Below are 26,170 nucleotides of genomic sequence, written 5' to 3'. Positions count from 1 at the left end.
CAACCCGAACCTTCTTTGTAGCGCATTTGTCTCCAACCCTCAATATGTTGCGGCTTCATTCCCATTTTTTCCTATAATAAGTGAAATCAATAAATATATTTATACAAATGTTAATAACACTTTTAACTAATACTATAATATTTTATTACCTCTAAATAACGTCGTTGAGTATAGGGTCTACATCCGTGAGCACTTGTGTGCGGAAGTTTCGACCTACAAATTTTATTTTTGTCCGACGTGCGTCTGTATTCATCGGTCAAAAATAACAAATCAATCATTTTGTTCCAAGCTTCGGCGGACCAATCAGTCGGTGGACATCTTCTTGCCCTTTCCACATCATGATATCCACCAACTCTATCAAAATGTTTTTTCATATCATGCTTACGGTCTCGATAAGCTCTTTGCATGTCTGCTTGGATACCCGCTCGAAGGGGTTTCCACAAGTCTGTGCCCCGGTACCTATTTAGATCAAAATAAGTCTACAAAAGGAAAACATATTTGATTAGTAAAAAAATATTTAATAAGTGTAAAATTCAATACATATAAAATATATTGTATACTTACTTCTAGCTCGGGATATAAATCATCTTTGAATTTGATAGGAACACGACGCCAAGTATGATAATGCAACGGTACCTTTGATCCCACCAGATTTGAGATCAGTCTGACAAACATTTGCCCGTTGTCCCCCACAAATCGGTACGTCCGCCCGGAGATATCAATTCGCAAATCCAAAGGATTACACTTGTTGTTTTCATACTCGTCGTACAAATTTAAGTTTCTCCCTTTGCCACGCTTATTCACATTCACATTCTTCGCTTGTGCTACATTTACATATAGAATTGAAAATTTAGAAATTTAAAACTTTAATATATCTAATACTTAAAAATTTCATGTAACTTACAAGATTGGCAACCCGATAGTACACCGCGTGCGACCCCGTGTGGTGGTCTATCCCCACCGTCTCCTCCGTGTCCCCTCGCGACTTCTGCCATCTGTTTAACAAATATTATAAACATTCAAAATATATAATAAAGCTAATTATAAATAAGCAACATTTGAAAATTTAACAAATATTATAAACATTCAAAATATATAAGACCTTCCAACAACTGTCAATACATATTCACACATTTTACGCACGGACAGCGCACTTTGTCTTCAGAGTCAACATGTTTTCTGGCAATCTCCATAAAGTTTTTAAGACCTTCCAAGAATTTTGGGGACATTCGGTTTTCACGAATCCAACTCTTATCGACTGTCATTACTGTTTCATTATTAAAAATAACATTGTATACATAGTTAAATTGTATGACTTTTTGTCTGAGAAAAAAACGGACGGAATGGATAGATATTGACAAGTATATAAAGAAATATATACCCTGTAAGTAGAAATCGGACGGAATTGATAGAGTATTCACAAGGGTAGACTTCTTAACACATTTTATAGCAATGTACTTTTATTAGTTTGTTTAAAACATTCTATTTTTCACTTCTCTTTCATATTTATAGTATATATACATTTTATTTTTTTCAATTACAGCATTGTACTTTTAATATTATTTTGTTTTTTTTTGTTTTTTTTATAGCACCATAAACAAGATAAAAAATACTTTTAATATTACTTTTATTAACAACGTAATTTTATTATTTTGTTTTATGTTATAACTTTCGAATAGAAATGAAAATAAAATACTTTAATTAACAAGATAAAAAAAAAGTATGTTGCTATTAATAACTTTTATAGTTTAAATATTTTTGACTTAATAAACTTTAATCTCAATAAACATATTCCAAAAATCTCAATTATCAAGATAAAAAAAAGTATGTTGCTATTAATAACTAAACAAATTAAACACAACCATACATATTTTACATTTTATACATAAAATTTCATACTAACCTAAACAATTTCAATTTCATATACCAACCTAAACAATATCAATTTCATACCAACCTAAACAATCATACAAAATTTCATACCAACCTAAACAAACAATATACATATTCCAAACAAAAAACAACAATCACACATATAACAAACAAACAACACAATCACACATATACCAACCAAGCAAAACAATTCTATACCATTGTACTTTTAATAGTTTGTTTAAAGTATAAACCTAAACAAACAACAACACAATCACATATATATATATATACCAAACAAACAACACAATTATATAATCAAAGGAGGATCAATTTCAATTTCAACACAATTCTATATATACATATAATTTCAATTTCAATAAAAATTAGAAAAAAAAAACTAACCTGTGTTTTGTTCTTGTGTGATGAACGAATTCTGGCTAGTCAAAGAAGCTGGTAATCCTCCGGTGGTGGCTGGTGGTGGCCACAGGCGGCAATACAAAATCAGAAAAAAAAAAAACAATATGAACGAAATAGGGGTAGAAAACGGACCAGTGAACAACTCCCTTGGTGGCTGGAACGAGGTCGTCGGCGAACAACTCGCCGGTGGGAAGGTTGAGGCAGGAAAACGGGCGGTGGTGCTTCACCACCGGTTAACTACCCTACATACCAAAAAAACCCCAAATTCGGGGTAAAAATCATTAGCACACATCAATATTCAACGAAATAGGAGTAGAAAAGGTTTACCTGGAGCTAATCACCGGCTAGTTGACGTTGGAATTGGATTTTCGTCGAAGAGAAAGAGATGGTTGTGTCGCTGTGCAAATGAACGAGGGATGTGCCATTCTTTAGGGTAAACCCCTATGCCGACGACATGTCGTCGGTATAGGGTCAAATAAACGATGTCGTTTCAATTATTTGCTGAAACAAAAAAAAATTAAAAATTAAAACCCTATGGCGACGACATGTCGACGGGATAGACCTGGGATGCGGATCGCCACGTGTCATGCCGACGACTAATCGTCAGTATAGCATACACAAAACTACATCGTTTTGTTTTTCTCGCATATATATTAAAAATAAATGGAAAATATATTTTTTGATACCTATACCGACGACATGTCGTCAGTATAGAATTTCAGACGACCGCCAATATTTTTGTCGTTCCCGCCAGACTTTTGCCGACGACTTGTCGTCGGAATAGAGGTCCTGGTCAAATTAAATTGGTCAAAGTTCGCAAAAGATATGGCGACGACATGTCGTCGGGATAGGTGTACTTTTAGCGACGACAATTGTCGTCGGCATAAGTGTCGTCTGCATAGGTCCATATCCTTGTAGTGATCGTGCTTTCTCTTGGTTTTCTCCAACCTGGTTTTCTCGTCACCCTACTTTATCTGATCAACCTCTCCATCAAGCAACGAAACTGATACGAACCTGCTTAGCCTATTTTCGTTAGCCACGTTTCCGTTTATTTAGTCAAAGAGTAGCTTGTTGCGTGTTATTAGGAACCCACCTTTCATTTTGCATGCATGTTTCTTTAATGTTAATTAGCATGTTTCCCACTAGTGCAACGTTCCCATTCTTATCTCCTGTTTATTTGTTGCATGAAGTTTAGAGTTTAGAAGCATATTTATTTGAATGTAATCGTATGTTTGAGTTCAAGAATTAAGCAGAAAATTGTTCTATTCTCCTGTGTTTTTAATCCTTCTTCTTCTTAATTTCTGGGAGATTAGCCATCTCAAATTGGCTACTATCATTTTGTGCTTTCATCATCGTCTCATTGCCTCCAAAAACTGAGTCCGGCTCCACCTCCGACAACCCCAAGGCCACCCCCGACAACCCCAATGTCGCCCTCAATGATCAATTGCAGATTTTGATCCACCTTGCCACCGCCACCAACCACCGCCTAGACACCATCACCACTCATCTTGTTGCACAATCCGACACCATGAACAACATTGTCAAACTCCTCGCCGCCAACAACCACCGGCCGCCTCCGCCACCACCGCCGCCTCCATCACCACCGCCATCGCCGCCGCCGCCGCCTAATACTCACCCACGCCCACCAAAAATATATCTCCCCAACTTTGACGAATCAAACCCGCTTGATTGGGTGTTCCAAGCGGAAAATTACTTTACCTATTATGCTATCCCACCAAACCAACGACTTGCGCTGTCCGTGTTTTACTTCACGGGTGATGCACTCAGTTGGTACAAACACATGTCCAACAACAACCTCCTTGACACATGGGCTGAATTTACTCGTGCACTTGAAACCCGCTTCGGTCCTTCTACCTACGAGAACCACCAAGCTACACTTTTCAAGCTCCAGCAAGTCTCCACAGTTGCCGCCTACCAATCGGAATTTGAGAAGATTAGTAATTGTGTCATTGGTATTACGTGATTGTTTCTTCTCCGGGCTTCGCCCCGATATTCAGAACTTGCCCTTCATGGCCCCCAAACTCTCCACCAAACTTACGGCCTCGCGAAGCTAATAGAAAATAAACTTCGTGCTCAACTTCCCTCTTCCGATGATTCCCTCGAGCCTTCCCCTATGAAACCTCCATTATTGCCCACCCCTCCACCACCTCCCCCAACACTTCCAATCAAAAGGTTAAGCCCCACCGAGATGCAGAAACGTCGGTCCGAAGGTCTTTGCTACAATTGCCCAGCAAAATACCAACCGGGTCATCAATGCAATCCACCCAAATTCCTCCTTCTTCAATCCGAAAACGAACCACCGTGGACTTTCAACACACAATACGATCTCGGCCTTGAGGACAAGACCATTTTTTAGGGCGGGAGTACTGATACGAACCTGCTTAGCCTGTTTTCGTTAGCCACGTTTCCGTTTATTTAGTCAAAGAGTAGCTTGTTGCGTGTTATTAGGAACCCACCTTTCATTTTGCATGCATGTTTCTTTAATGTTAATTAGCATGTTTCCCACTAGTGCAGTAGGTCATGTTCCCATTCTTATCTCCTGTTTATTTGTTGCATGAAGTTTAGAGTTTAGAAGCATATTTATTTGAATGTAATCGTATGTTTGAGTTCAAGAATTAAGCAGAAAATTGTTCCATTCTCCTGTGTTTTTAATCCTTCTTCTTCTTACTTTCTGGGAGATTAGCCATCTCAAATTGGCTCCTATCAGTTCGTCTGAAAAATGGTATGTATGTTAATGACCCTACCAACGTTGATTCTACAAATTATCTTGTTGTTCTTTACGCCATTGAAGGAGCAACTGCCATGGGTGTTATCTGTTGATAGTTTCGGGAACAAAAGGATGATTTGCACATACCCATTGCTAAGCAGTATTGTTTTTTGTGCGTTTGCTATGGTATACTCAATGGGGTTGTTGCTAGCTTGTTGGAGGGTGGTGTTATTGGTGATCAATAAAACCATCAGGTTACAGAGTAACATGTTTGGGATGACAGTGATGATGGCACTCGTGGTTCAGACTTTGTTCCTTAGGGCGGAGTCATTATGGATGCCGGAGAACATAGGTGTTAGCGTGGTGTATTTGGGGATATTTTTTAGTGTGGCGGTTTGTAGTGTGGTTGGGGAGATTGTGTTGGTGATTAAGCCCATAATGGAAGCTTTGGAAACAGGCAAAATTACTTGAATCCTGGTGTAGGGATGGTGCAATTTGCAAAGAGACCAATACCAAATGTTGGTTAATTAGTTTGAAGACAAAATTAAAAAAATGGTATGCAAATTTTTGGGGTTTTAGTCCAAACCCCGAGTTTTTTGGATTCATGATCCTTTTGGAGTGGTTTGTATGTGAAAATAGTCCATCCGAAAATTGAAATGACTATAATACCCTTGGGGTATTTATTTTCTATTTTTCTTTAATTTCTTTTTAAATCTAATACTATTTAATTTATTTTAATAATTAAAAAATAAGAAGGCTCTCTCTCTCTCTCTCTCTCTCTCTCATGTTTGTGTCGATTCCAAAGAAACCCAGATCCAAAAAAACAAGTTTATGCATGTGCTTTCTCTTTCAATTCTTCCCTCTCGTTGCTTTTGCTCACATCCCCCACCTCCATTACAACCATCAGAAAGAAAAAATCGTAGGCCACTGTGGAAACTGGTCGGTCCGAACACCATCACCATTTTTCAATTGCAGATCGATTGGTGCACAACTATGTTAAAATTGATTCACTCCAGTAAAATCACACCCCTTATTCTCTTGCAACGGATCGATTTCACATGTAATCCACAAGAACAACCATGAAATTAGGGAAAAGCTGAGTAGGAGGAGGATAAAAGCTACCATAAACCACATCAAGATTTCTAAAAAAATGTTATGTCACAAGTTTCATTTTGATTACTTTAGAAGCGGAAAATGACGAACCTGTAGCCTAAGAACTCTTGAAAAAAATTGATTTCAAACTTCAACCCTAAGAAATCGTAGTTTTTTTTTTTTTTTTTTTTTTTTGCAGATATCAAGTTATTTTTTGTAGAAATCAAAAATTGATCTTCGTTTCATTAGTTTGTAGAAATCATGTAGAACATCAATTTCACCAATGGAATTAGGTTGAACTTGTGTGTTGATCTGTGTGCATAACTATCTGGATAAAGAATAATGATTATTCTCGGTTGATTGGTGAATGTCGAGAGTGAAGAAGGATACAGGAGTTGTGATGTTGGTTTCAATTGGATTCTCATCTAGGGTTTGGGATGTGAGGTTTGTTATTTGTACTCTAACTTTGGGGGAGACGGAACTGATCCTTGAAATTGGGAAGGTAAGATGAGAAGAAGGAAGACAAGCTGTTATAGATTAATTAGGAAGTGAGGATGAACAAAAAGATGATTCCATGTTCTTCTTTCATCATGAGAGAGAGAGCCTTCTTATTTTTTTAATTATTAAAATAAATAAAATAGTATTAGTTTTAAAAAGAAATGAAAGAAAAATGGAAAATAAATACCCCAAGGGTATTATAGTCATTTCAATTCTCGGAGGGACTATTTTCACATACGAACCACTCCAAAAGGACCATGAATCCAAAAAACTCGGAGTTTGGACTAAAACCCCAAAAATTTGCATACCACATGGACCATTTTTGCAATTTTGTCTAGTTTGAACTAGTGTCGGATAACCGGGATCCACTATATATATAGTTTCCAGCCAGTGGGAGCGATTTCTGGCGACTGGCTGCTTTTTCTCGGTGATGCTGGCCGGCGGATAGGATAAGTTAAAAGTGGGAAATTTGTTCTTAGGGTAAGAGAAATATATAAGAGTCCATTTTTGTTTTGAGAAAAAGGTTATTTTCATTTAAAAAAAAAACTTATATTTTGATTTTCTTTTAGACTTAAAAGTTTTTTTTTTTTTCCAAAAAATTCCAACTTTCACCCATTACTTGAATAATTGTTATTTCACACCACATCACCTCACCAACATATAAATATAAATAGAGTTTTTTTGTTTCATAAAATAAATTTTATTTTACAAGATGCATGTTATATATTTTAAATCTAGAATTTTTGTAGCTTTAATCTCGATATTTATTAAGTATACTAGGTTATAACCCGTATACTACACGGGGTGATAAATTTAAATAACATACACTTTAAAAAAATAGTCTTAATCATAAATAATAATAATTTAGTTAATAACATTGTACTTCAAATTCTGTAAGTAGTTTGTTGTTTTACTCAATAAATATACGTACATTGTAATTTATGTAAAAAATATAAGTATGTTGATATTCCGGTTAATAAATATAAGTATGTTGCTATATAAATGGTACACATAACAGGGAAATTTATGACACTAAGATGTTAAACTCAAATAGACTATTGAAAATATCTATAACAAAAATAAGATTAAAAAAATTAGTAACCGAAACAAAAAAACCATGTCAACCAAAATTGTTTTACCAGCAATTCGTATAAGCATATTAACAGATAACTCTTATTCATAAATTCCATAATCCATAATAAATAGTCATACATGGGTTTTATGTCATCCGAACAATAGTTGTAAACTTGTAGTTACCTACATCAAAAGAGGGCGAAATTAGTACTTGGCAATGTATTTCCCAAATAAGATCTTCAAAATTATAAAACACATTGCTAGCTCATTAATTAGTCAACTGTACTTGCAATTCATGAAGTTAGATCCATGAACAATAATGCATCAATACCATACTAATATTATAGACTGTACCCATAGGTTCAAACAGAAAAACCAAAAACCCAAACTTAAATAACCAATAACTTGAACCGAAATCGAATATTTTTTAAAATCACACACACAAAAAAAATAAATAATAAATAAATAATAATAATAAAACAATAAAAAAATTGCGGTTTACGCTCGGTTTTTTCTCAAAACTGACTCATGCTCACCCCTATTAATTCATATATAGTTGTTGAAATTAAAAGGTGTCAAAAAGAAACAACCCATTAAATAGTCCACAACATAACTAATGTCATTACCATAAAAAAAAGGTAACGAATAAAATATTAGAACAAAAATGGCATCACCACTCATAAAATTAACAAAATCATCCATAGAAAAACAACAAAAAATAGTTCATACCAGATAAAATGTAAAAGTAATAGCAGTAAAAGTATAACATTTTTCCTTATCTGCATAATTTTATTCAGAACCAAAAACAAAGCCCTCATAAAAATCATCATCTCTCAAAAACACAACCCAATTCTAAATGTGATGGAGATGCAGCACGTTGAGGCGAAGGTGAAGGTGAACCACCTCCTGGGGTTTTAGCACCTTCATTTTTAGATGACTTTGACGGGGAAGACCCTGAAGAATGAAGTGTTGACGAATTCACCCCTTCATATGGGAACAAAGATGGTGCATTAGCATTAGCATTAGGTAGACTCGTGCTGTAGTTGTATGAGTACCCCATCAAAGGGTGATCATATTTATAAGTTGGCCCAAACTTGCAGATTCCATAAAGACTATAATATGAACACACTGCTTGCCCCTGCATTTGCATTCAAGTAAAATAAGATAAAGCTAATGAAAATCGACCCGTTTATCCAATATCATGTAAATGGGTTGACCCGTTTTATACTTCCAGGTCTTAGTGGAAGGCCAAGTGGGCCCAAAGAGCTAGCAGCAAGTTGAGCAATCTTTTCCTTTGGATGATAATATTTGCAGTCTGATCCGTATTTGCAGTTTCCAGTGTGCATAAAATAACAACATTCTGGTTCCCCAGGCCGTTCGGGCAGATTAGTAGAACCAGAGGAATAGGGCTGTTCAATGCTGCCTGGGCCATCATAGATGCTGCCTGAACTTACCGAGCTCAAACTTCCCTGACCAAAACCCAAAACCAAACAAACACCATATCAGACACAATATTTGAACTCAACAAAAAATAAATTACAATTTACTTTATTTTAGACATCATACTTTTCATAACCCACAAACAAAAACCCAAAATTTACATCAATTAACTTTACCATGTAAGTGCTCCAACCTTGTGTGGGCCCAATTCCTTGAGAATGAGGAAGAACAATTGGTAAATAAGTTTGAGGAGTCTGTAAAAGAGGATCAGAAACATATGTTGCCCTAGGTAATGACCATGTAGAACCACCATTGATAAGAGGTGGTGGTTGTGATGAATATGGCAATTGAATGTTAGATCCATCCATTGATGGCTGTGGATGATGAAAATTGCATGCCACTCCAAATTTACAAGATCTAGTTAGAATGTAATGTGCACAAGCTTTTTCTTCCTAATTAACTATTTATAAGTTAGTTTAAAATATCATTTTAAAGAAAAATAGAAATTGAAAATCAAGATTAGTAAATAGCAACCTATCTCATAGGTAACCCAACCATGTTTAACACCACTGGTCCAGCACCTCTCCTATCACGAGGATGATTGTATTTGCAGGTTGATCCATATTTGCAAGTACCCGTCTTTAGAAAATACTGAAAAAAAAAGGATGTGAAATTACTTAATTATCCCTAACTATCATCGTCAACATGATGGAGAAGAGACTTACCACACAACAGGCTTGTCGAAAAAACCCGAAACCCGTTCTACTCACCCGACCCGTTCCGAATTCGGGTAGAATGGGTCGGGTAGAACGGGTAACGGGTATGAACATTCGGGTAATAGGTTAACCCGATAATAATATAGGTCGGGTTTTAGGTATGAATATTTATTTTCGGGTATACCCGAATACCCGAATTCGTTTTTTAAATAATACCAAATATACAATGCAGTCACGTACGCACACTTCAAATAAAACAAAACCCTTCGTTTCCTTCTTATGAACGACGGCTCGACAGTTGACGCAAACTTGCAAAGGGAATACGACGCTGAAGCTGAAGTCCTGAACCGTCATCACAATTCTCAGTTTCTCACTATCGCACGGAATGGAATTAAAAAAGTACATAACATATTATAATGATTTGTATTGTTATTATATATGTACTTGTTAATTGTATGGAGTTTTTTTCTACCTGAATCTTTATTAAACCAACCAACATGTAAAAATAAAAAAATAATAATAAAAAAAAAATAAAAAAAAATTTATCAATAAGTGTCATTTAAGAAATTTTCGGGTATACCCGATAATTACCCGACCCGACCTCAAACCCGAATACCCGAAACTCGAAAACCCGAATTACAATATAAGTTGGGTATCAGGTATTATTTTCTTAAGGAAATACCCGTTTTACCCGAAACCCGAAAATTTTACCCGTTCGACACCCCTACCACCCACTCTGGTGGAGAAGAGACTTACCACACAATCTGGTTCTCCAACTCTTTCTGGAAGCTCACCTCCAAGTTGAAGTTGATTGGCCTGATTAAAAATCGAATTTCAGACATGAAGAGCAACAATCGTTTTATTCCGATTGAGAAAAATAAAAGGGGTTTTTTTTTTATTACCTGACCAATGTGGGTTGGATGATTAAACCTACAAATGTTTCCATAGCCACACAAGCCGGTTCTTAAACAAAATATACAATCGGGTTCACCAGGACGATCTGGGTAGGGCATTGAACCCGCCATGGCAGTTCCATCTTCTTTCCCATCTGTTTGAATTCTCAATCGCCTTACAGCTTCTATGATTTGAAGAATTTTAATAAAAAATCAGACACACTTTGTAACAATTAAACCCCAGGATTCAAACAGTTCGTGATCAGAAAAAGATGGGTGTGGGAGATAAACTAATCAAAATTATCGTACGGAAATGGGAATCGGGAGATAGGGCGGGAAATGGAAATAGAACAGATAAAATTAAATTGTAACAGAGTAACGTCAGATATATATACAAAAACTGATGAATATAGCATTCAAAGCATGATCGCGTTCTTCAAAACTAATGGGTTGCTTTGAAAGTGTAAATTACTCAGAATCATGGCTCGTCCCTATATTTTCATTTACATCTCCCTATTGTTTGGATTTGTATCAATTTTTGTCTGATATTTGCCCTTATTGAAGAAGCAAGGAGATCAACAACGCCGATTTCTTGGATAAATATTAAGCGTTGATAAACAATTCAAACGTAAATGAGCGGATTGGAATGAAATTGGTTCAGATCTTTGCTAATAAACAATTCAAACGTCAAAAATTATCGGTGATTAAATATTAATTGCTGTGTTTACCGGAATGGAGTTGATTTCTTGGATACCATTTATATATGTGTTTAAATATATAAAACGTATTTTCAATTGAGTTTAATTTTGGATATTAAAACTAATTTGCTTAATCTTAGGAGGTGATTAATTGACAATCCTAGCAATCCATGGGCGGGAAAATTAGTCAAACATTTTTTGTGGTAGTGACACGTGGCATAGTGGTGGCTTAAAAGAATGTCATGTGGTATGTAGGAGGTTTTTATTAAGTACTAGGTTATAACCCGTGGACACCACGGGTGAGAAATTTCAAAATAATATCAATTAAATTATAACTTAATTATTTAGCAATGTTTTGTATGTAATTGGATAATGATATAATGATTGGTTGAAATTAAGAAATGGTAATCGTTTGAATATCAAATAAACAATTTGTATTTATAGATATGTAAGAAAATAATCATTTTGTATAATGCAAAAATTTAAATAAAACAAGAAACATAAATTGATATAAATAATAAAGTTGTACAAAGTTTTTATAAATTTCTAAAAACTTCTTTATACACGACATTGGATGTTTTATTTGATAGTTTACCATGGTTATCTAAAATTAACAATTTTAATCATTCTCTACTTTGAACCCTAGATAAAGCAACATATAATTGGCCATGTGTAAAAGCAGGATCCTTGAGAAACAATCCAACCTTCGATAAAGACTGTCCTTGGCTCTTGTTAATTGTCATTGCAAAACATACAGCCAATGAGAATTGTCTTCTTTGGAATTTGAACGGGATCTTGTTTTCAGTAGGAGTTAAAGACATTCTTGGAATAAAAGTCCGCTTTCCAATATTACTTCCAGATATGATAACTGTCACGATAACACGTTTGCCCAAAGTTTTGACCTGTAGTCTAGTGCCATTGCATAAGCCATTTTTCTGATCAATGTTTCTCAATAACATAACTGGAACACCGACTTTTAAAATGAGATTATGGTTTGGCATACCTGACATTTTAAGACCATTTAAAACATCAGGTGAGTATAAATTTGCATCAAACTGATCATGGACAAACTCAGATTGGCAGAGGCTATCTGAACTTAAATATTCTTTTTCCTCTCCTGGAATCAATTTTAGCAACCGATCATTTATTTCTTGAACAACTTCATTTTTGGGAGCAAGTATTGCTCTTTCTTGAAAATAACCCGCGATGTTGAAGTTTTCAAGAATGGAAGGATATACAAAATTGATTAATGAACCAATAGGATCACATGGATCATTAATGAGAATATCTTCTGAAATATCAACAATTGAAGCTGTTACTTGAACGACCGGTAGATCATTAATTCGTTTCTTTGCCTTTGTTTCTTGAACATATGTTTACATCAATTAATTGACTGTAATTCTTGCTATATTTGCACGCAATGAAGGTACAATTTTAAAAGTTGTTATTTTTTATTATATGTTTACACAATATGTTTCAATAATTTGATTTTACATTTCATTCAATCCCTTCACTGCTTTCACTGTTTCACATGTCAATTGCTATCTACTCTAATGCTACACGAAAACCATGATAACTATGCATTTTATGAGTGGATAAACGAATTGGTTGTTCTTTGATAATTAGTTCAACTTGTTTTACATTTGTTTTTCCATCCGTTTCATTTTATGTATGTTGATTTTTCTGTGCAGAGTAATGGCACAGCCAAATGTTACTTTGATTTCGACAACAAATTATATAACAAAATTATATATAATTTTTGTCTTTTTTTATAAACTGTTTAACAGAACTAAAAGAGTATGGTTATTCAGCAACAAATTGTATAACAGAACTAAAAGAGTATGGTTATAGATTTTACTTGATGTGTATATTCATTATTTTGAATTTCATTTCATTACTTTTTTTACTGCATTTTCATTTCCAGTCATTTTACATTAGGTTATCAGCTTGGTTGTTCTTTGATAATTAATTCAAGTTATTTTACATTGCTTTTTCGATCCGTGTCATTTTATATATGTTGATTTTTCTGTGCAGAGAAATGGCACAGCCAAATGTTACTTTGATTTCGGATTTGGATATACTTAAAGATGATTCGACTATCAAAGTTAAAGTGATAAACCTATGGAACCTTTTTTCATTCTATAGCAAGGATGAACTTTTCTTGATTGAATTAATCTTAATAGATGAACAGGTATTTTACAACTTAACACTATATATTCATTACACATTCAAAATTTAATATGATTTGATGATAATTCTATATATCATACTTCTTTTAGGGTACCAAGATCCAAGCAAATGTATTAAGAAAAAACATCTATCGATTCAAAAACATTCTAAAAGATGGCTTGGCATTTTACATACAATGTCCAAGCTTTGCATCTCAAAGGATGGGTGGTTTTACTTTAACTCGGCAACATCATAAACTTACTTTTGTCCGTAACATTGTTCTTACGGAGTGTCATGACTTTTCTGGACCTGCATTTGGTTTTGAATTTGTTGATTACCAATCTATTATCTCATTGACCCATCCTGAAAACACCGCTATCGGTTAGTTGCAATTTGTTATAGATTAATTATTGTCAATTTTATGGTTTGAAAAGTATATCATATTTTTAAAATCATAACAAAATTTAATTCATCTTTTTTGATGTTCATAGATGTTATTGGATTGGTCATTGCAATTGGTGAGATGGGGAGAGACAATGATGATATCAAAAAACACAGACTCAACATCCAAATCCAAGATGCAAAGTTTGTTATTTTATATTTTATTTTATTTTATTGGATATTAGATTATCTAATTATAATTTCATTTAATTTAAAACTTTTATTTGTCGGTGGTTTGCAACTAAGTGTCAATTTGTGGGCTGATTTTGCTTACAAAATGCAAGGGTTTCTTGATAACAATTCACACAATCTTCGTATCATCGTTATCATTCAATTTGCGAAACTTAGTATTTGGAGAGGTATACTATAGTATTTTGTTATTAATTATTTTTTTAATCATTAAATTAACACTTATTAAAATCTTTTTTATAGATCGTCCTACAGTTAACACCTATTTTTCCGTGTCGAAGCTGTTCATTAACACAGACATTGATGAAATCAATGTTTTTAAGAAAGGGTATTTTATGTTATATCATTCTAATTTCTCCGATTAACTTTTATGTCACTAATATTAGTTATATGTGATTAATATTACTTATTTGTTATTTGTTATTTCATTATAATTTCTATGAAGGATTTCTCTCATTGTACATGTCGGGCGTTTGCTGTTACTTGAAGCTGTTATACTTCTATGAAGGATGTCAACTCTATAACCATCATCTCCATATGGAAATAGTAATGGATACTGAAGAGCAAGGTAAGAAGGATGTAACTCACTGATACGTTTTAGTAATCCAGATGCGGTTTCAACAATGATGTCCCTTTTTTCAATTGAATCACAAATGTCACCAACAATTAAAGCTGCTACCTCAGAAGAAGTTGGTAAGTTATACGTCCTTCCATCTTGTTCTCTTTTTCCGATTAATCTTAACTTCAAATTAGCACCTGGATTTTCGTGAAGACTGTCTCTTACCATCCTATAAAACTTGACCAACGCATTGTTTGAATCTAACATAACCTTCAAAAATTCTATAATCTGGAGATCATATGATATTGAAGTTGATGTAGAAGCGCTCTTTGGTCCACTGAAAATATTATAAAAAATTATTTATTGTTAGTAAATAAATTAAAATGAATTGAATTGATTTACTAAAGTTAATTGTAAAAATTTACCCAATACTTGTTGATCTATTTGAAATCTCGTTCTCCGTATCATATATGTATAACTGACAGAATTTTGGTCTAGATCCACCTGTCGGTAGAAGACTTCCCATACTATGATAATTTTGACCACTAAGTCTAAATATGTATGGTGCGTTGCCCGTGTTGATGGATGAATCAACTTTTCCTCCCATAGATGTAAATGAAAACATTGAATTGTAACGTCGAATGTTCTTCATGAAGTGTTTGCTTTTAGAATCTACGGAACGGTAAAGATTTTTGTAAGATGACGGTGCTTCTTTTAAAGGTGGTAGTTCAACTTTGCCGTAACCACAACATAACGAATAAGATGTATTCCCGTTTTTTTTCCTCTAAGCGATTCATCTTTCCATAGTTTTGCATGACAAATTTGACATATGACAATCTGGTCTCTATGATCCAAGTAATCTGTTGAATCCCATAAATAAATTAAAAATAATTAATATAATTAAAAATATTAAATAAAAATATTAAATTTTCTATATTTATGATCACCTTGTGAAGTACCGCGAAAAACATCTTCAATAATATGGTCATCATTAATTTCTTCATCTAATGTCAAGTCAATCATAGGTATAGCAGATATGTGTGTAGTCTTCCTTTTTAATTGATGTTTTCCTTTTGGTAACTTGATTGATGAAGATTTTTGAGTGATGGTTGAACGACCGGTAGATGTCATGCCAATACCAAACAATGGATTATCATTGTTAATAGATAGCGGTGTTTGAATGTTATTATGAAAAATATAATTTCCTGAAAAAATAAAAATACAAATTATAACGTTAGGAATTTGTATAAATTATATAACTGGTAAACATATATTTTAGAATCTGTCTATAAAGAAATGCATACGATTTGAAATGTTAGATAAAGGAGTTCTAACATTTATATCTGCAGACTGAGAATGAATAGTTGTATGTTGATATACCAATGATTTGACTGAGTTTAGATTTTCCTTATCTGATGTAACGTTTCTGTAGTTATCTACAGATACTAAATGACTACAACGATTGTAGACATCTGTTATGTAATGAAAAAAAAAAAAGAAATATTGTTAGTAATAAAACCAATAAAATTAATTATAAAAAAACAATTAAACTTTAGAATTTAGCAATTTGATATAATTTATATAGTTCAAAAAGAATTATAAAATAAAAGAATAACAATACCTGTATTTGATATGTAAGAAACATGTGTAATAGGTGATTTTTGATGGGTAGATGTGTTAAAATTTACTTTGGATTTTTTATTATCCAAATATAACTTTCTAATTTTTCTCCTCTCTTTAGCGTTTGTAGAAGTTGTAGTGTTAATTGAACCTGTAAAATGATAGTAAATAATTTAAGAACATTTTTATATAAAATTAAATATATTATATTTTATAAAAATTTATTTATTTTTAAAATAATTATGAACAATAGATTAAAAATAAATAAATAAAATATATTAAATATATAAAAAAAAGTAAGAAAATTACCGTATTGGCTAAAATGAGTAGCATGTGCAATAGATATACGTTGAGACGATTCCGCGGTATAGTTATTCTTAGATTTTTTATTATCCAAGTATAACTTTCTCTTTCTTCTTCTTTCTCTAGCATATGTAGCATCCATATTCTTCTTTGATATATAATAAAATCAATAAAGTTAACTTATAAAAATTAATAATTTTAAAATAACTATTACAAATGATTGGTAACTTATGTAATCTAAATAAACTTCAATTAAGAAATTGAATAATAATAACAAACAAAAGATAGTTATAAATCATAATGCGAAACTTATGTTATGGCAATACAATTGGAGAAACATAATATATTTATCGATCATAAAAGTGGTTTTTTTATGTTAGAGAAAGTGATAACGTATTTTTATCATTGTTCATGCTCGATTTTGATAATACAATGGAAATTCCACTACCCTTATATATATATATATATATATATATATATATATATATATATATATATATATATATATATATATATTGAAAATTCCAATACAGCTAATGTATTCAAATGTTTAAGATATTCGGGTTGACATTTAAAACCGTATTTATGCATAAAGTAAATCAAATACATGAGAAATTAAATAAATTTAATTTTAACCATTTTAAAGATTATTCATAATTTTTGATTTATAATAAAACCCACCTAAAAGTTATCACTATTCCCCAAACTTTCCCCTTTCCCTTTTGTCTGTAACACACACGATGAAACAAAAAACCCAGCCCTAGAATTTTGATTACATACACATTTCCACAGCCACCGTTCGATTTCTTAAAGGTTGTGAACATTTATCCATGTATATCGATAAAGGAAGATACTAATATACCACCGATTAGAAATGTGAAGTGAAGAAAAGCTTACGTTGAGTAATCCCGCTGTCGAACTCAGAGACTGGTTGAACGCAACATTGGGGTTTGAAGAAAGCAAGATTTAAGGTAAGAGATGATCAACTGATGGTTAATCTTAGTTTTTTTAACAGAAAATAGATTATGTCGAAGAAAATTTACCTGTTTTTCTTTGTTCCAGAAATGTTGTGACTGAAGATATAAGCGAAAAGTTAAGCCATTCAAAAGAATAAACTCACATTCGTTAATAGCAGAAACACAATAAGGTAGAAATGGTTTTGGTTCGATTTTTGAAATTTGAGTGTTTGTTTAAACATTTGAATTTTGAAATTGCTAAATTTTAGACAAAATCTCGTTAATGATTATTTAGGGGATCATATGAGTAAATAAAGCAATTATTTTATTTGATATACCTTGTAAATTATATGAGTTTTGTATCATTGTATAGTAAGGTTTTCAATTTTATGTATAATACAGATAATCCATATCTGATCCATATTTCAGTTGTGATCAAGAATCGATGTTTTGGTGGGTCACTGTGTTTCAAGATACTTATGTTAGTTTAAATCATTGTTCATTTTTATCAAACTTTATCTTTTTGCATACCTTTAATCCATATTTCAATCAAAATCGCTTACTTTTTACTACTGATTCATTATCTTGCAGGCCAATAAAAATGGTATGTGACAAATTGCAGAAATCCATATAAGTTATATTAGATTGCAATATACCATAGCCAAGGGCAACGAACATTGAAATGTAATAAACTTAAAAAGTGAGTTATTTTATGCACCAATCCATGTCTAATTGTCTAATGGTATATTTCTGCTATTGATAATTATTTATTATCTATATATCACATTAGATATTATATTATTTAAGTATTTATAATACAGATGAATAGTTAATTGGATTAAAAGGTTAGGAAGGGAAAGATTTCAAACTCCATTATTGAAAAAGGAATGGTTTTCCCTTTTGGCTTTCACGTAGCCGGTTGGAAAAGTGGACACTACTCAGCTTATTTGACAACAAAGTGTATTAGTAATATGATTCAAATGACTGATTGATGATATAGTTTATTAAAACTCTTATTACTTGATGTATAAGTGCATGCATAAATGTTTATTTAGGATTTTATTTAGGATTTTATGCAGAAGGGTTAAAATGAGAAATAACAATGCTATTTTTATTAATTAGATTTGTTTATCATTAGTTATATTGCCTAAAACATAGCAATCAGTACAATTAATTTATATGTTAAATTCAATTATTTGTATCAAACACATTTTAATTGAATATCGAAACCCTTAGGGGATATTTGATTTGCATAATATTTTAGAATGTATTGAATCTGTTAATACACAATTTTTCATTAAAAGATGGCAACCCTAAGATGATATTTAGTTGAGATAAAAATTTTGTGTTTTTTTTTATTTATATTTCTTATTATTTAACATATCTTTTAATCAACATATGTAATACACAATATTTAGTATTTTATAACCAATATTCTTAAATTGACAGATAGGTGGTATGTGTAGCCTAGACAAATGATAATTGGACAAAAATGGTAATGAACTAATATTATGTTAATTTTTCGTTAGGTATCGTACCTTTATTTATTCCTATTATAACATTCTACTATCAAAAAATTGTTGTTTACACTTTTAATAATTTCTTGTTTTCTTTAGATATGGAAGAATCTAAAGCTGTGGGCACCATTCTTGAAATGTGGTCAGCTAACAAAACCTCAATCTTTCAGGGTTTTACTTCAGGTAATAAAAATATGATTGAAATTTTTTGTATTTGTTTTTGTTTTTGTAAATATTTGATTTGTGAAATTTAAATTGTGTTATTTTCGTCCTCCTACAAAGCTGGAAATATCAATGAATAAACAACATATAATCAACCAGAATTAAGATCTTCAGTCAATCTCATTTTGAAGCACAATCACAATCAGAGACTGGGCTACTTTAGAATAGGAATAAGAAACATCCAAATTCAAAGTCAAATGTAAACAACTGCTACAAATAGAAGTCTATATAATATATGTTTGAAAATTAAAAAATAAATGTGGTGTATGTTAAATAACAAAATTATTCCAAGATCATAAGTGACTTAAATAACAAAATTATTTCTAAATCATAAATTAACATTCATAATAATATATTATGAATGTAGGTTAAACATACTAATAAAAAAACAATCATCCCCAACAAATGTTTGAAAATTCTAAAACAAAACGTGAAAGTACTTAATGAAAAGTAAAATGCATAATCATTGTCTATAAATCATAATCCAATACCTAACGAAACTTAAACTTAAAATAAAAAATCAGCCACTTTTTTCCAACTTTACCTTCACAATCTGGTTAATGCGTCCTTCTGGCGATATTTTAGGAGTTTTTGATGATGATAAATGTTCATTCAACTCCAGATCAAACACTTCTTCCGGATTTCTCTTCAAAGCAGTTGGTGTATTGAAACCCTTCATGGGACTTGTTGCTGAGTTTTTATCAACAGTGTAAGGTGTTATGTTGTCGTCTGTCCCAGAAATTGCATCCTAAAAAAAATTTGTACTTAATTAATTTATAATATGAACTTATATTTATAAAATAATTATATGCTATTATAAAGTGTATATAACCTTCAAAATCCTATTATCTTGTGATTCAGAATCGGCTTCACCAATATCAAATGATTGTGAATTACCAACCTGCATAATAAATAATAAAAAATATGAACACATATAATAATAATAATAATAATAATAATAATAATAATAAAATAATAGTAATTATAGTAATACATAATATAATGATAATGATAATAATAATAATAATAATAATAATAAATCTTTTTATAAGAATAGTAAAAATATTAAGCATAATAATAATAAATAAATTAATGACCTGTGAAACGGTAAACTTATTTTCGAGTTCTTCAATCAACTTTTCATCATCACTGACTCTACATATACTGTATTGGTTGTTGTTGTTCGAGACATTGAAGCGACTGATTGATATTTTAAAAGCCAACTTCAAACCTTTTAGTGCATTTATCTCTCCGGGATAAAGTTGAGTACTAAAACCAAGCTACAATAAAGAAAAGTAAAAAAAATTTAGTTAAACTAAATATATTAAGTAAATGTATCATTTAATTTTAATCAAGGAAGACGACCTTGACTGTTTTTTTAAACAGATCATGGGCTGATTTTTTCAAAAGATACTTTCCATCTCTTTCAAACATGGTTAAGGTAAGAGTACCAGTATTGTCTTGCACACGTATCGGAATCTTATATCTATAAAAAAGGAAAATCCAAAATATATTAATTACAATATAAAATATAATATAGGTTTTAATGATTCAGGAGGAAAATAATAACCTCGGAATAAACGTAGTTTTCTTTTTTGTGCAATCCTTATTATGACATTCATAACGAGTTAATCCTTCATCATCAACTTGATCTTCTGCACCAGGAGGCCGAATTGCTTTGTAGTTGCAATTTGTACATGCCAAATAATGTCATGGCTCATTTTGTAAAATTCCCTTTATAGTGCCCACGATAATGAAAGTATTTTTCTGCATATTAATTTTATTTTGATTATGCAATATACATAACAAAAAAAGTAGGTTTATAAATATTATAAAATATATAAAAACCACACCTCCACAGGTTCTGAAACATCAGCAATTGTCTTCAACTGAAACTTAACCATGAAATCATCATGTTCAGAAACTTTATTAGACTTCATAAGTGTGAATGTATTTGTGGATGAATCAGGGCGATCATCTCCATCCAAACTGTTTGTTAAAAAAAATTAACTAATATTAGTCACATAAAAATTAATTGTAGAAATTTGAATGAAATAAAGAAAAGTAAATAATATTAATCACATAAAAGATAAATATAGAAATTATAATGAAATAACAAATAACAAATAAGTAATATTAATCACATATAACTAATATTAGTGACATAAAAGTTAATCGGAGAAATTAGAATGATATAACATAAAATACCTTTTCTTAAAAACATTGATTTCATCAATGTCTGTGTTAATGAACAGCTTCGACACGGAAAAATAGGTGTTAACTGTGGGACGATCTATAAAAAAGATTTTAATAAGTGTTAATTTAATGATTAAAAAAATAATTAATAACAAAATACTATAGTATACCTCTCCAAATACTAAGTTTCGCAAATTGAATGATAACAATGATACGAAGATTGTGTGAATTGTTATCAAGAAACCCTTGCATTTTGTAAGCAAAATCACCCCACAAATTGACACTTAGTTGCAAACCACCGACAAATAAAAGTTTTAAATTAAATGAAATTATAATTAGATAATCTAATATCCAATAAAATAAAATAAAATATAAAATAACAAACTTTGCATCTTGGATTTGGATGTTGAGTCTGTGTTTTTTGATATCATCATTGTCTCTCCCCATCTCACCAATTGCAACGACCAATCCAATAACATCTATGAACATCAAAAAAGATGAATTAAATTTTGTTATGATTTTAAAAATATGATATACTATTCAAACCATAAAATTGACAATAATTAATCTATAACAAATTGCAACTAACCGATAGCGGTGTTTTTAGGATGGGTCAATGAGATAATAGACTGGTAATCAACAAATTCAAAACCAAATGCAGGTCCAGAAAAGTCATGACACTCCGTAAGAACAGTGTTACGGACAAAAGTAAGTTTATGATGTTGCCGAGTTAAAGTAAAACCACCCATCCTTTGAGATGCAAAGCTTGGACATTGTATATAAAATGCCAAGCCATCTTTTAGAATGTTTTTGAATCGATAGATGTTTTTTCTTAATACATTTGCTTGGATCTTGGTACCCTAAAAGAAGTATGATATATAAAATTATCATCAAATCATATTAAATTTTGAATGTGTAATGAATATATAGTGTTAAGTTGTAAAATACCTGTTCATCTATTAAGATTAATTCAATCGAGAAAAGTTCATCCTTGTTATAGAATGAAAAAAGGTTCCATAGGTTTATCACTTTAACTTTGATAGTCGAATCATCTTTAAGTATATCCAAATCCGAAATCAAAGTAACATTTGGCTGTGCCATTTCTCTGCACAGAAAAATCAACATATATAAAATGACACGGATCGAAAAAGCAATGTAAAATAACTTGAATTAATTATCAAAGAACAACCAAGCTGATAACCTAATGTAAAATGACTGGAAATGAAAATGCAGTAAAAAAAGTAATGAAATGAAATTCAAAATAATGAATATACACATCAAGTAAAATCTATAACCATACTCTTTTAGTTCTGTTATACAATTTGTTGCTGAATAACCATACTCTTTTAGTTCTGTTAAACAGTTTATAAAAAAAGACAAAAATTATATATAATTTTGTTATATAATTTGTTGTCGAAATCAAAGTAACATTTGGCTGTGCCATTACTCTGCACAGAAAAATCAACATACATAAAATGAAACGGATGGAAAAACAAATGTAAAACAAGTTGAACTAATTATCAAAGAACAACCAATTCGTTTATCCACTCATAAAATGCATAGTTATCATGGTTTTCGTGTAGCATTAGAGTAGATAGCAATTGACATGTGAAACAGTGAAAGCAGTGAAGGGATTGAATGAAATGTAAAATCAAATTATTGAAACATATTGTGTAAACATATAATAAAAAATAACAACTTTTAAAATTGTACCTTCATTGCGTGCAAATATAGCAAGAATTACAGTCAATTAATTGATGTAAACATATGTTCAAGAAACAAAGGCAAAGAAACGAATTACATTCTAAACACAAAGACAGAAAAAAAAAAAGAGAAAAAGAAAGATTGAAATTACAGAAATAGATGTGCAGGTTGATGTTAAAAGGAAAAAATAATAGAAATGAGTGTTTTACTAACCTTTTGCAAATCGGTAGAGCAGAGCAGTTAAGAAACTCAAACTTGAGGGCAAAGCAGTAGAAGATTATGGGCATCGATGGGTTAATATAAATATGCAGAGAGTAATGAAGCACAAAAATTTTATTAATTGCAGAAAAGTATTTTATTTTGCCGATTTTATTCCTGATTTTTTTGGATCTGATTAGTGGGTAATTGTTTCAAATTAAAATATTTGACTACAATTTCGTTTTCTCTTTTTTTTTCTGCAAAGAATTGGGTTAATTTGATTCCTGATTTACAGGATTACAGGATATGATAATATCGATTGTTATTTTTTCAATTTCAAAATATATGCTGTAAAACAAATAACCATAAATGTAGGATTGACCATAAATTTACCAAAATTATAGGATTAATATCTTTAATATCTGTTTTTATATACAGGTAATTGAGCTGAATTTTAGGAGCTGATGTATCGATATTTAATTTTTTCTGATTTTATATGCAGGTAAATGAGCTGAATTTTAGGAGGTGATTGTATCTATATTTGCTGTAAAGTATGGGCGGGAAATTTTGCATAAGAGATTCCTGGTTAAGACACGTGGCAAGGAGGAGGTGCATAAGAGGGACATGTGTCATGCAAAGTACTCTTTTATTAAGAATAGATGGGGATGGGGATGGGGATGGGGATAAGAATTACTTTATGGCAATTAAAAATACAATCACAAACAAAAATCAGTTTTTCTTATAACATTTAAAAGATAAAACTTGATCTTAAGTCCCAAAATACAAATTGTTACATTTTACCGTCTTTTTTTCAAAGTCAAAGCCACAATTTTTGCTGCCAATTAAACAAATTGTAATTTACACACATAATGGATAAAAAACGAATTGACTAATTATTAAATTCAAAGAATAAAAATATATTTATATAAGTTGTTTCCGCTGACATAACCTAAACCAAATTCAAATCGAGATAAAATTGTTTCTATTATTAGCAGTATTGTAAAACTCGCCGAGTTGGCCGATTACTCCTCCGAGTACTCGCTACTCGGCCCTTACCGAGGCGAGTTACAGAATCTCGAGTACTCCCCGATCGACTCCTTACTGAACTGGGTAGTGTTGTAAAAACTCGGTCACTCGGTGATTAATATGTATAGTATACTTAATGATTTATTATTTAACACACACATGTGATTATTACTACATATATATCTTAAATTTTCAGTAATTACTCACGAAGTGAGACCATTATGTGTTTTTCAGTTTTTGTGTAATCACATATATCTAATTTTGTTATATATTTCAATCAACTTATAATTTTAACTTATGATTTTGACATATATAATTTACCTAAAAATATTTTTATATGAATTACCGAATCCGAGTACTCCCCGAGTACTCCCGAGTACTCGTTACTCGGTAGTCGGCCGAACAGGTACCGAGTAACGAGTTCTACAACCTTGATTATTAGTATTAGTAGTAATTTTTGCATTATTCATCAAGAAATTTTGCTTGCAATTCTGTCTAAATCAAACTCAGATCAAACAAATTTTTTATCATATACAATCAAATGCAATTCAATCATCATGGGAGAGAAAAAATATGACCGAAATTAGTCTTCAAACGATATGTACCAAGAATCCAATTTTTTTAAAATTGTGTTAATACGTACCTTCAAAGATCTATTAAAAAAATAAGAGTTTATTTGATGTATGTTCCACGAACTCTACCTATTCGTCTTTTTTTTTCCTAATTGTATTTTTCGTATTAAATCCTAATTTTATGAGGGATTATACTAAATCCCATTAAATCAGGTTCCACTTAATTGTAGGTATTGAGATGATAATTCTAATCCGTTTCTTTGTTTACATTGTTTCCCCAATTACGAAATATATATTTAAGGGAATCAAATCGTCAATCGTCCTCTCTGTGAATATCAAACACTGCAAACGCTTCACCCTATATCTATCTCTCATTCCAAACACCTTCGCCATTCTCTCTCTCTCTCTCTCTCTCTCTCTCTCTCTCTCTCTCTCTCTTAGTTCAACATTTGTTAGCTATTGCGAATAAGTTAAGGGAAAATGACTTACCAGGGTAATCATCTTTGTCGTTTTGTTCACATTTAGACAACTTTTTTATACACATTTGACCATTTAATATGTTATATGTGTTCACATATTACCATTGTCACCGACTATATCAGGTGACAATGACAATATGTGAACACATTTAACAAGTTAAATGGTCAAATGCGTACAAAAAATAAAGTTGTCTAAATGTAAACAAAACAAAAAGTTAATTACCATGTTAAAGCATTTTCCCCATTTTTAATAACTACCTAGGCCTATTTGTAGTGTTCAACTTATCTTATTACTTTTGTATTGTTCTTGTTATGACACCGTTCTATATGTAGGTATGTACTTATACTTTATAAAAATATATCATTATATTTTAAAAGTATACTGGTACGAAATTTTTAGTCAGAGAGTTTTAGTCTCATTGTATTTATAGTTGTATATCTTATATGGTTTGATATATTTAGTTCACTATAGACAATGCTTTGATACTAATCTGTCACACCCCCAAACTAGGATAGCGGAAACGTCTGGGGGTGGATGACTTCATGAACAGTATGACAACATGATGTAGAATAGTGATTCAAAGCAAA

The 26,170-nt window shown here is 31.5% G+C and overlaps 3 protein-coding genes, 1 long non-coding RNA gene and 1 pseudogene across 14 annotated transcripts; 2 read left to right on the top strand and 3 right to left on the bottom strand.

Moving 5' to 3' along the window:
* Positions 1–9,123: 9,123 nt before the first annotated feature.
* Positions 9,124–11,353, bottom strand: LOC145133372 (zinc finger CCCH domain-containing protein 3-like; annotated as a pseudogene). Its single transcript, XR_013718566.1, has 5 exons — positions 10,743–11,353; positions 10,597–10,656; positions 9,659–9,775; positions 9,296–9,576; positions 9,124–9,153 (listed from the first exon to the last, which is right to left on the bottom strand). The product of XR_013718566.1 is annotated as a zinc finger CCCH domain-containing protein 3-like (transcript).
* Positions 11,354–12,054: 701 nt separating this feature from the next.
* On the bottom strand, positions 12,055–13,359 carry LOC145130060 (uncharacterized). The gene is made up of 2 exons (XM_079064908.1): positions 13,330–13,359; positions 12,055–12,786 (listed from the first exon to the last, which is right to left on the bottom strand). Exons 1-2 carry the CDS (start codon positions 13,357–13,359, stop codon positions 12,055–12,057), a joined length of 762 nt encoding a protein of 253 aa, XP_078921034.1.
* A 110-nt stretch (positions 13,360–13,469) lies between these two features.
* Positions 13,470–14,595, top strand: LOC145130059 (uncharacterized). The gene is made up of 5 exons (XM_079064907.1): positions 13,470–13,622; positions 13,711–13,981; positions 14,092–14,185; positions 14,288–14,400; positions 14,474–14,595. The coding sequence occupies exons 1-5, from the start codon at positions 13,470–13,472 to the stop codon at positions 14,593–14,595; spliced, it is 753 nt and encodes a 250-aa protein (XP_078921033.1).
* Positions 14,596–14,636: 41 nt separating this feature from the next.
* LOC145130058 (uncharacterized) lies at positions 14,637–15,396 on the bottom strand. Its single transcript, XM_079064906.1, has 2 exons — positions 15,215–15,396; positions 14,637–15,126 (listed from the first exon to the last, which is right to left on the bottom strand). The coding sequence occupies exons 1-2, from the start codon at positions 15,394–15,396 to the stop codon at positions 14,637–14,639; spliced, it is 672 nt and encodes a 223-aa protein (XP_078921032.1).
* Positions 15,397–17,410: 2,014 nt separating this feature from the next.
* On the top strand, positions 17,411–24,705 carry LOC145134351 (uncharacterized). 10 transcript variants are annotated; one of them, XR_013719090.1, is made up of 7 exons: positions 17,411–17,683; positions 17,775–17,859; positions 18,071–18,149; positions 18,260–18,368; positions 19,118–19,163; positions 19,285–19,368; positions 24,008–24,705. It is a non-coding gene; the product is annotated as an uncharacterized LOC145134351 (long non-coding RNA). The 10 variants fall into 10 exon arrangements; XR_013719089.1 differs by lacking the exon at positions 19,118–19,163 and having other exon boundaries at positions 18,098–18,121; XR_013719088.1 differs by lacking the exon at positions 19,118–19,163 and having other exon boundaries at positions 18,098–18,149.
* The last annotated feature ends 1,465 nt before the right edge of the window (positions 24,706–26,170 follow it).

The sequence above is a fragment of the Lactuca virosa genome, chromosome 8 (genome assembly GCF_052849685.1).
Source record: "Lactuca virosa cultivar CGN04683 chromosome 8, Lactuca_virosa_CGN04683_v6, whole genome shotgun sequence".
NCBI classification, from domain to species: domain Eukaryota; kingdom Viridiplantae; phylum Streptophyta; class Magnoliopsida; order Asterales; family Asteraceae; genus Lactuca; species Lactuca virosa.
The sequence above is the reverse complement of the archived record's forward strand: the minus strand, read 5'-3'. Positions and strand labels throughout refer to the sequence as shown.

Bases quoted from the DNA above. Each gene is read 5' to 3' on its own strand.
- LOC145130060 (XM_079064908.1), bottom strand. From the start codon at position 13,359: ATGACTGGAAATGAAAATGCAGTAAAAAAA. The intron at 12,787-13,329 runs GTAATGAAATGA...CAAGAAACAAAG, and splicing joins ATGAAAATGCAGTAAAAAAA to GCAAAGAAACGAATTAATGA.
- LOC145130059 (XM_079064907.1), top strand. From the start codon at position 13,470: ATGGCACAGCCAAATGTTACTTTGATTTCGGATTTGGATATACTTAAA. The intron at 13,623-13,710 runs GTATTTTACAAC...TACTTCTTTTAG, and splicing joins TAATCTTAATAGATGAACAG to GGTACCAAGATCCAAGCAAA. The intron at 13,982-14,091 runs GTTAGTTGCAAT...TGATGTTCATAG, and splicing joins TCCTGAAAACACCGCTATCG to ATGTTATTGGATTGGTCATT.
- LOC145130058 (XM_079064906.1), bottom strand. From the start codon at position 15,396: ATGGGAGGAAAAGTTGATTCATCCATCAACACGGGCAACGCACCATAC. The intron at 15,127-15,214 runs GTAAATTTTTAC...TAATATTTTCAG, and splicing joins AATAGATCAACAAGTATTGG to TGGACCAAAGAGCGCTTCTA.